Below are 11,500 nucleotides of genomic sequence, written 5' to 3'. Positions count from 1 at the left end.
TAATAGTCCTACTATTAGTAGCAATAGCGACCGCAGCGGTTAATAGTAACCGCTGCCTGCTATCGTACATACAATAGTGTTATATCGTAATAGAGAAATAAGAAGAGGCTACTTAGAAGGAGGCTAAGAAGGTCTAGTAGTAGCTAAATAAGCAATATACTATATAAGTAAAGGAATTAAAGGTATAGCAGAGACAGGCTACTACTAAAGAAAGGAAGGAGAAATTAGCTAAATAGGCCCTTAAGAAGGAAGTAAAGAAATAGATAGTTATAGCTTCTAGATAACTAAAGAATAACCTTTAGGAGAGTATAAAGAAGGCTAAGAACCCTCTTAGGCGTATTATATTTAAATAGCCGTAGGAAGAAGATATTATATATACTCTAAGTAAGAAAGCCGAAAATCGGGCTTTATAGGTAAAGCGACGTATACTAATTATAATATTGCCTATAACGGTCTAAGAGGTTTCCTAATCGAAAGCGCGTAGTCGAAATGTAAATAGACGAAAGCGTTAATAGTATAGACGTTGTATTAATGGAATGCGACTATAAAGAAGGTATATAAGCTAAACCGTAGAAAGCGTGCGCTAAGGCTAAGCGTGCGTCATAGCTGGAAGACTTCTAATACATGCCCGCAATACATGCCCGCAATACTTGAACTGTCTAGGCGTCCATGCAAGCCGTGCATGCTGTTCCGAACAGCTCAGCGATCCGAAAAATTTGCCAAGGTGTGAAATGGCGTCGCGCAATCATGATCGATTGTAACAGTTTCAACCTCGTGTGACAGCCTTCGTGGCATCTGTGTGTAGTGCTCAGCCGAAACGATTCGAGGTCGATCGTCGACTAGGGACTACGGTTCCTCCAACCATCTTTATAAAGAGGTGACTTACTGTGTGGTTGTGAAGGCAGCACGAATGTGCGAGGAGGAAGGTCGGGAGGTGCTGGGAAGAAGGAGAGAAAATTGAAGTGCATGTTCTGAGCCGTTGCAGGAAGAGCTGGGATTGGCCCAGGTGAGAGTACCACTACTCAGAAGGGTTATTAAGTACGTCGTCACGATGCTTGCCAAAGAGCTTTGAGGCTGGCATTATCCCTCTACATACATATCTGTACTTCGAGTAATGTAGATCTGTCCGATCAAGATTGCAAGTCCAACGACCGTAGTGAAAGTAATGATCAGCACATTCACTCGTGCAAACTCCAAGCTTCCCACCCGGATATCCTTGCGGGAGAGGATGCTTCGCCAAAGTAAGCCAGCCAGAGAGGCACTGAACGTGGTGCTGAATGCTCCATAATTGACACCAATCGCCATACTATAAACCGTGGCCCAGAACATTCTCTGGCTAACGGTCGTATCATTTTGCTTATGGATGGCAACCCAAGCCTGGATAACACGACTCAGCAGGATAGTAGTGCCGATATTGGTGCCTGCAAAGTTGCACAGCACGACTGACAGGAAACCCATGCCGCCAATGGCCCCGACGATCCCAGTTCGGTCAATCCAATGGTCCCAGCCATGAGCGAAGACCGGGACCCAGCCTTTCGTTACCAGAGCCTGTACAAGGACAAACATGCAAAAAGCAAATGGGACCAATGTCCATGGAAGATGGCTTGCGACTGTCGTTATCGTCGGGAATGTGACTTGGCACCACGCAAAGAAAGTGGCAATCAGCTCCATGAGCGACTTAGGCTTCGGTTTTGCTCCAGCTCGCCCAGAAAGCTCTATGGTCCCGGACACTTCGTTTAGTCCTTTTGATGGAACGACAAGCTCCTGGACATACCCTGGCTTCGTGTGTACCTCCTCGTCTGCTGCGTTCGGAAGTGTCCCGGTCTCTCCAGTTGCGCTTTGTGGCAATGATGCTACCTCGCCCTTATTTACGGCAGGGGAGGCTATGGCTTCGAGCGACTTGTCGTTGGCATCTGGAGTAAACAGCCCAGCCTTCTCAGAGCCAGCATCGATCGCTGATGACATGTGTGACTCTTGGGCATGCTCGATCGCTTCTTGGCCCAGTCGAGCCTGCCTTCGCGTGTCCTCCCGATTAAGCCAGCCACGAGTAAGATCCCAGCAGAAGACAACAAACGCAGCAGGAAGAGTAATCCAGAAGACCGGATATTCGTGCCCTCCACTACTGGCATTGATAGCCAGGATCGTAATCAGAGTCGCCGCCATGACTGCACCAGCGAACCATGCACTTGGTTTATCAAGGAAAGGGTTCAAGATCTCCTCTAAGGCCGCAATCTCGTCATCCTCAATTGGCCCGCGTGCATTGGGTATATTCGGATTGACAGGAGCTTTCTGCTTGTATCTTTCTGGAAGTTCGTGCAGCTTTACCGATCGTGGGACCAGATCCTCGCTCCTAAACACCACATATAGGAAGAACGGAAGTAGTAGTATCGCAGTTGCAACAACCGGAACCACCACATTCGCAGTGTAGTGGATAAATTTGATCTCGAAAGCGCTTGCCAAAACCAAATTCGTGGGATTTGACGAAACAAGGATAGCGGACCCGATATTTGCCACAGCAAACTGCATAAAGATCCAGGCCCGCGGATGCTTAATATTCGATGACACTCTCGTCATATATGACAGAAAGGGAGTACCTGAGAGAACAATAGGATCATTCCCAACGAAACTCGTGAGCAGGAAAAAGAACGTGTACAAGTACACGAACAACAGATGTCCGTTTTTTCCAGCTTTCTGTAAGACCTTGAAAGCGAGCCAGCGAATTACTCCTGAAGCATCGATCGATATCGCAATATATGCCAGACTTAGGAAGAAGACCATGATATCGATTGGACTGATTCCTTGGGCACCGACTGTGCCGTCATGTACTTCCTGTCGCCCAATCGCCCGGATCGCTAGAAGGAACAAGTCTGCGATGAGAGGCGCAGTAAACATGTTCATCGGAAAGCTCGTTCGGAAAAACCGCTTCGGCTGACCATTAGACATCAGACTGTCTCTTCTTCGGAAGCGATGTGACTTGTCCTGCCGTTCTGGTATGATTCGAAGAGCAGTCAGACTGTCGACGACACGGTTCCATATTGGCCGCGGGATGTATACCGGCACGCGGAAGGGGAATAAAACAATTATGTCTGAGAAGATGGCCGAGGTCAGCGCATATTCTGAGCGAGTGCAATGCAAAATGTACTCACTAGTGATAACAAACACGACGAGCGTGATAATGGATCGCCATTCTTTGACGCGTCCAGTATCGAGATCTTGTGCCTCTTCGGCCATGTTGTTGACTTCTATGAGATTGCAGTAGACATGAGATATGCCAGGCACCTCGTCGCTCGCATATGGCAAGATTCTTTACGTGGCGTTCTCGTGCGGTAATGAAATGTGTGCCAGTTTATAGCATCGTCCTTGTTATGTAGTTCGCAAAGCCAAGACATTTGAGAGGGCCTAGGGCCACTACTTTTCTTTTCCGGAATGTTGAGAATGGTAAGACCTCTCAACTTCTAGGATTAATCTCCTAACTATAGTCTCCTATACAGAATAGCTCTCTTAATATACTTATAACTAGTCTATCTAGTATAATAATAATTTTAGATTTTATTATTTTTATTACTATTTATCTAGATTCCTAGTCTTTAAGATACTAATTATATAAGTCTAATTCTTTTAGAACATATCTTTACGATAGAAATCTTAGAATTCTAATAAAATTGTCGACTATCTTATATATTCTATAATTATAATAATAAAAACTATATAAAACGTCTTTAGGGATATAATATAATAGTATTATAGTATAGAGCTATATAGCTTGTATATAGTAATAAATAAAACCTTAGTAGCGCATTGCTATAGTATTACTAGGGTAGAGGTTTAAAAAGCTCGAAAGTAGTAAAATATAGAGCCTATAGTAGTTTAGTTTAGTTTAGTTTACTAAGCCGATATTCTAGTTTGGTTTAGGTTAGGTTACTAAGCAACTATAGGAGTAGCAGGTTTGAACTATAGAATTTGTCGGTTTCTAAGAAGTATAGGAATATATATATAACTTAAAGCAAGCCCTTTAAAAGACCCGGTAGTATAGCCGGTAGCGTAGCTAGCATTTTTACTCCTTAGTACTAATAGAATTTTCGAAGACTGTAATTCCGTACTAATAATAAAGCATATTATACTATACATATACTTAGAGAGTATTTAGACCGCGCTATATAGCGCTATATAATAGCGGTATATTGTGTATATAGAGATACTTATAGAGGATACTAAGAATATCTATCCTATTAGAATATCTTTCCTACCTACTACTATCTCGAATATAGATATTCTAGCCCTTAAGAATCTAATTAAGGGCTTTAAAATCCTTATCTATAATCGTAACGCGCTTCGGGTAGATAGCTATAAGGTTAATAGCTAAAATAGTATTAGTATAGTTTAAAAAGAGGTAGAAGAGAAATATATATTCGAAGATACAAACTAGGTAGGCTTCTATAGCCTCCTAAAGGGCTTCTATAACAGAGGCTTAAAAGTAATAGTCCCTTGAACTACCTTAGGTAATTTTCCGAATAAGTAGTTAGAAAGGAGCTCTAGTAATTAGGAGCTTACTAATACTCTAATACCTCCGAATCTTACGAAGGCCGACGGCTAAAGAAGGATTAGTAAAAAGGAGTAAAAATGCTAGCTACGCTACCCGCTATATATAAAACCTCCTTCCTAGGCGCTATCGACGCTTAGTAAGATTATTGCTACTAGTAGTAGAAGCGCTAGTCGTCGTCTTACGCGGAGCCTTACCTACGACGCGCTTTCTAGTACTAAAGCTAGCAGTAGTAGTAGCTACCTCCGTTTAGGCCTTTATATATTAAGGATTACGTTCCGCGGTAGTAAATTAGTTCGAATCGTACGTAATAGTATAATTTAGGGTTTATTTGCCGACTTCCGAGTAACTAATTATATACTACTCTACCTAATCCTTCGCCTAAAGGCCTAAAGCTAAACTGTCTTGTTTCTTAGTACTTATAGCTATTAAAATACTAATATAACGCGATACGCGAAATTAACTAAAGCAATACTTAGAGCTTATAGCGCTGCTATTTCCGAATATAGCGATTTAAAAATCAAGTCTCTACGACGTGTATACGTTAAGTTATACTTATTTAGCTAAGCCTACTTCTATAGCTTTCTACCTACCTAAATATACCTAAATATATCGATTCTTAATATCTCGCTACGCAATAAGACAATACTTAGAGGTTTTTAATAGGCATTGTCCGACCGATTTTCTCGCTAAGCCTAAGTATATACGACTTCTCGTTACTAAGTTCTCGCCGCTCTTTAAAAGAATAGGTAGTAGTACTATCCTCCTTTTTTAACTAGACTAACTCGCGGCCCTTCGTAAAGTACTTCCGACCGGCTTTCTTACTATATACGAGTATATATAGTATAGTAGTGCTAAGTTCTCGTTACTCCGCCGATAGTACTTACTAGCGGCTTAGAAGCCTCTAGATATACTACCCCTAATATATCTAAAACACCCGCGCGCTTCTAGATCTAGTATTTTCGACTAACTTTATAGTAAGGACTATATATATACGATATCTCGCTACTAAGATATAGCTATATAGTAGACGCGACTTTAGCTAGCATTTCGAGTCGGTACTCCGAATACTAAATACTAGCTAATACCTATACAATCTATACGATATCGCTAATATAAGCGACTCTAACTTAACTAATTAGCCTAATACCTCCGAGCTCGATCGTCGTCTAGGCGGAGGCGCTTAGTATACTTCTTCTTCGTATCTCTCTAATATTCTAGCTATATCTAAACTCGACTATTACAAAAACAATGCCGCCTTACTACCTCGACTAGACGATAAAGATAAAGAGATAATTACTCCGGAGGATATAGATCTACTAGGCTAGACGTCCGACTTGCTAGACTATATAATTAATATAAATCGCCGCCGCTAGCGCTAGTATTATAGCGACTATTACAACTCTAAGAGTATACTAGGTAACGAGGACTACCTAGCTGCTCGACGCTAGCCTTTAGGTCGTACTATAGCTCCTCGCCGCCTACGAAATACTAATCGCAACGTTAACTATACCTAACCTAACGAGGATAATAGTATAACCGAGGACGAGGATACTAATATCTAAGAAGAATCGTAGAGTAAGGACGAGATTAAGCTCGAGAACCGAAATAGCAACGCATTTAACGATAATAATAGCGATATACCTACCTAGCGCCTAGGCGCCTATAGCCTCGTAGAGATAGATATTAAAGAGGATAAAGATCCTAAGCTAGATACTATTACTAGCGACCGCCGCCTAAGAATAACTAAAAAGCAGAAGTATAAGGCCGTTATAGTAAATATACGTATACTCGGTATCAGCTTTAAGGAGATAATATATATCTAGGGCAGTAAGGAGGGCACTAAGACATATCGGAAGCGTATATATACTATATAAGACCTCTAGCCTAATAAGTACCTTATTAGTATAGTCGAGCTACGGTCTAAGGTAAAGAATCTAATCGGTAAGAAGTTCTTCGATGCCTATAAGCCGGAAGATAGCCTCGCTAAACTACGTCGCCTGTCCGAGATATACGATATAATCTATAATATCGCCCTAAATTAGTACCGCCTACTCGAAGACTTTATATTACTAAATACTTAGAAGGATACTAACTAGCGAGTAATATCGTTTAAAGATAAGCGTAGTATAATATAGAAGCGGATCTATACGCTTACCTATATAGTAGTATATGCGATAGCAATAAAGCGCGCTTCTTAGTTACCAAAATCTCTTAGTCTTCTTTTAGTATATATCGGTAACCTACTAGTATGTATTGTTAATACCTTCTATAATATAGGTCTCGTGCCTTTGTATAAGACTATATAGATACTAATTAAGAAGAATGCCGACGTCTAGAGATTAAAGATTAAAGACTAGGTTATACTATTTATCTAGTAGGTTTATTATAACAACTTTAATCGGCAATCTAAGAAGAAGGACTAGGATATTGCGGATAATAACGAGTAGGTTAATATTACTAACTCGTATATCGCGCTTTGCGATAACTTTCCGGATAGTAGCTTAACCTAGGATATATATAATCGCTCTAAGCTAGTCGTTCCTTAGAGTATTATCGATAATATCGATAGCGACGATACTATCGAGCTAGTCGAGCTATTCTAGATCGATAAGGCTATCTTATATATCTTCGGCGATATAGTTAAGTCTATCTTTAAGGCGGCTAAGAATGCTAACGTCGTTAATATAAATAGTAACCGGATTAGCCGCCCGTAATTTCTAGAAATCAAATGTAGCTTTAAAGGCAAGACTCCGATCCTATTAATGCCGCTATCCTAGAACGATAAGATATCGAACAAGGGTATACTACTTGTCTATAATAACCTGTACCTAACTAACCTTAGACTAAAGCTAGAGGACCCGATCTTCGCAAAGCGCCTTATCTTAAATATCGGTAATTAGTTAACCGTAGAGCGTATACTATATATAGTATTCTATAGTATCGAGAAGAAGGCTCTATATAATAGAAAGCAGTATATCCTTAGCGTACCTGCTATAATACATACCTTTATAAACCTCTACTATACTATATTCCGTACTAATTAGTATAGAAATAAGGCCGGCGATAAGCTTAATATCTCTGCTTCCCTACGCTCGGATATTAACTTCTAGGGTATAAAGGAGGTTAATCTAAAGTCCCCTAAGTTCTTCCGAATGCAGAGCCTACTAAAGCGTTTATTTAATGCCCGTATTATCCCTATCTTCAATTAGATTCTTGTCGACCGAAAGACTATTATAGAGGATATAATAGATCTATTAAAAGGCGAAGAGACTCGTTATAAAGTCGTCCTATAGGCGATTAAGGATAAGGTAACTATATCTAACTATCTCGATATCGTAAAGCAGATCCGACAACTAGTGTTTTTACCCGAGGTATAGGATAGTATACTAGATCGCCCTTCTATTAACGAGGGTATAACTAATTCGGTTAGCCTAGATACGGCCTTTACCTCGATATATAGAATACTAAAGGAGATCTCTCTATTCTTTCGTCTCTAATACGCTGTTCGTATAGAAGATATTAGTTACATCCGCCGCTATATTAACTATATAGTTCTGTATTTTATCGGTGCTAGATAGGCTAATTATAGGCGACTAATAGTATATATATACTACCTTCTTAATAAGGGTAGTACGCCTAAGCTATATAGACCCCGTAGTAGTTCGGTTTCCGAACTACTAAACGTATATAGTTTAGTTTCTTAGCGGCGAACTAGCTCCCTAGTTCCGGTTTGGTTTTTTCGAACTATATAGATTCCTAGTTTAAACTAGAGACTATATTAGTTTTACTATAAGGACACTCTTATTCGACTGCCGGCTACGATTGCCGGCTATAATAGTAACTCTATTACATTTACTACGCTCTTTTGCCGTTGCTAGGGCGTAGTTGCCGTTACTAGGGCGTAGTTGCCGTTACTAGGGCGTAGTTTTGCTATAAGGATACTCTTATTCGACTGCCGGCTACGATTGCTAGCTATAATAGTTACTAGGTTATATTTACTACGCTCTATTGCCGTTACTAAGCCGTAGTTGCTATTACTAGGGCGTAGTTGCCGTTACTAGGGCGTAGTTGCTATTACTAGGGCGTAGTTACCGTAGTTGCGAAAGCTTACCTATATAACGTTATATAGGCGGTAACAATTAGGGCTTCGCGATATTCTTATACTTTTAACTTCTTCCTCTATACCTATACCGACAATAACTACTATACGCTACGCCCCCGCCCCTTTTCCTTATAATAGTAAGAGAGAAGCGCGCCGCGCGCTAAATAGAAGATAGAACTAAAGACCGCGAGTTTGTTTTGCCTAAGCGTCTAACTAAAAAGCGTAAGACTAAAAAGGAGTACTCTATAAAGAAGAATTCCGTACGAAACCGCGAGAGAAAGGAGAAGATAGATAAGGATAAAAGAGCTAAGGATAAGAGAAGAAAGGCGCGGAATAAAGCATTCTATCGATAGCTAGCGCCTAGAGAAAAAAGTAAAAGTTAGAATAAGAAGACAACCTAAGAGAAGGCTAAGAAGAAGAAAGAATTACGGCTAGTTTTCGAGCGTAAAGTTCTAGTAGCGTAAGTTAATCTAGCTAGCGGCCGTAGCTAGTAGCTATAGCTAGTAGCCGTAGCCGGTAGCTATAGCCGGTATATTTTTCTTTAATACGTTAACTAATAGTATTTAGACCTATAGCCGCTACCTCTATCGATACGACCGATAGTAACGGAGATATTTAGATAGCCGAGAACAATAATACTAGAGGTTAGGATACCGCGATAGAGCTTAATACTACGAATAAATGAACTAAAAAAAGCGAGGAGATACTATACGTCGATCTAGTAATAGGTATAGTCTTAGGGCCTAACGCTATAGACGATAAGCGCTAGGAGTAGATCGAGTATAGTTAAAGAGACGAGATACTAGTAAAGGGCTAAGGTATAAGTCCTATTAATCTAGAAAATTATAGTTAAAGCTACTACGAAAAGCTAGTAAGGATTAGAATTAAGACTAGTCGTCTTTATATCCTCGATATAGAGTAGAAGTTTCTTTATTAGTATTAAAGCGAAGCCTTTATATCTATAAAGGCAAAGTAGCTTACGATTAATACGATCGGGGCTAGGTATCTAGGGACGGTAGAAGTGTTACTAAAGGAGGAAGGGGTATAGGTAATTATTCTATACTCGGTATATATAGCTAGTGTTCGTAGCCGGTAGATACTAATAGTTAAATAGAAAGCGTTTCTCGAGGGTAGAGTACTACTACTATATAAAATCTTTACTAAGGTAGAGAGGGCTTATATCCGGAATCTAAGCTACTAGTAGGATAGATTAGCGTTAGAATTCTCTAAATCTCTATATAAGCCTCCGAAGGATTACCTATTTTAGCGATACGGCTTTATCTCGACTACTCCGTAGGTACCCGAAGAAGCTCGAGCGCTTTTTAAGGTCTTTACTAAGAAGCGGAAGGAGTTCGAGGATTAGGATTAGTTAATAGAGCTATTAGTTAGTCTTAGGTTTCGTAGTTAGACTCGGCCTAAGTATTTACTTATCGAGTGTCTTATACTAAAAGAGGATAGATTAAGACTAAAAACGAGCTTAGATTCGTTAGGTATAGTAGCTCGGTTCCGTTAGTAGGAGAGAGCCGCTATATAGAAGGCAAAATTTAGGTAGTTAGAGTAGCTAGAAAAGAAATTCTAGTAGTTAGGCTAGCTAGGGTAGCTAGGAAAAAAAATCTAGTAGTTAGGTAGCTAGGAAACAAAAAAAAGGTAGCTAGCTATATACTACCTAGCTATTCCTAACGATACGATACTATTAAAGAAAGGGTATTTCCCTATAGCTACTAGTATATATCTACTACTCCTAAGTCCTTACCTTACCGTACGAAACTTTAAAACATACCGACCGATATTATATATATACTAGGCGCTATACTAGGAAGGGTAATAACGAGACGATAGTCGAAATAGTCTAGTATACGAGCGAGATTACGATAACGTCGAAAGGAGGTCGTATACTTACCTTCGAGCCTATCGAGTCCTAGACGACGATTAGGGCTAGATTTATCCTCTCCGAATCCTAGTAGTAGGAATTTATTATAGGGTACTACTACCTAGTCCTTACCTTTACGGAGTCTAAGTAGAAGGTTATTCGGAGATATAAGAATATCGAGTATTAACCCGGAAATCTTCGAAAAGGCTAGCTAGGCGTATCTTTAGAAACCCGAGTATATAGAGCAGTTTAATTAATAGGTCTATAAGATATAGTTCCCTTTATACTTACGTTCGAAGGAGTATAAACTCCGGAAGTACTCGATGCGATAGAGGAGTAAAGAGCGAACGAATATATTCTAGAAGTTCTTTATAGAGGGGGCATTATACCGTTATACGACTTCTCGACTTAAAGGTTAACTAGTAATTGTCTATAACTTCTATAGTTTAATCTTAAAATACCCGAAACTAGGGGATAGGAACTTATCGCCTACGAACTATCTCTATTCTAAACGGTATCGGGAATCTTAAGGAGAGAGGAGAGTTAATATAGATATAGCGTTCTAGAAAGAGGTACGTCTTCTAAAATGCCGGCTATAGCTACCGGCTATAGATTCCGGCTACTTTAATTAACCGTAGAGATATAGCTCATACTTATAGGCTACGCTTAAGGAAGCTCTAGGATTAAAGGCTACCGATTTCTCCCCCGAAGACTTTAAGCAACTAGCAAACGAAATACTAGCTATAAACGGTCTTCCGGAAGACTTCTACGAAAGGGAGTCTATATAGAAGACATATCTATATCTTATAAACTACCCTCCCCTATTTCTCGGCGCTATAATATAGCGTATTATATTCGAAAAGAACAAAGAGGCTACGTTAGACGATATTCGGGAGATCCTCCGTAATACTCGCCGAGTAGCTATTACTATCGATAGCTAGTTAAGCCGGACTATAAGAGCCTCCTTCCTTTCGATTATACTATA

General features: G+C 40.0%; 1 protein-coding gene across 1 annotated transcript; it reads right to left on the bottom strand.

The window, feature by feature from the left end:
- Positions 1-659: 659 nt before the first annotated feature.
- MYCFIDRAFT_208366 (uncharacterized protein) lies at positions 660-11,166 on the bottom strand (the record flags this gene model as incomplete). The annotated part of the gene is made up of 8 exons (XM_007930479.1): positions 660-807; positions 841-1,021; positions 1,051-1,074; positions 1,107-3,116; positions 3,147-3,286; positions 3,311-3,359; positions 3,410-3,455; positions 11,149-11,166. 8 exons carry the CDS (start codon positions 11,164-11,166, stop codon positions 660-662), a joined length of 2,616 nt encoding a protein of 871 aa, XP_007928670.1.
- Positions 11,167-11,500: the final 334 nt, after the last annotated feature.

The sequence above is a fragment of the Pseudocercospora fijiensis genome (assembly GCF_000340215.1).
Source record: "Pseudocercospora fijiensis CIRAD86 unplaced genomic scaffold MYCFIscaffold_6, whole genome shotgun sequence".
Lineage (NCBI taxonomy): Eukaryota > Fungi > Ascomycota > Dothideomycetes > Mycosphaerellales > Mycosphaerellaceae > Pseudocercospora > Pseudocercospora fijiensis.
This window is presented reverse-complemented; position numbering and strand designations above follow the sequence as displayed.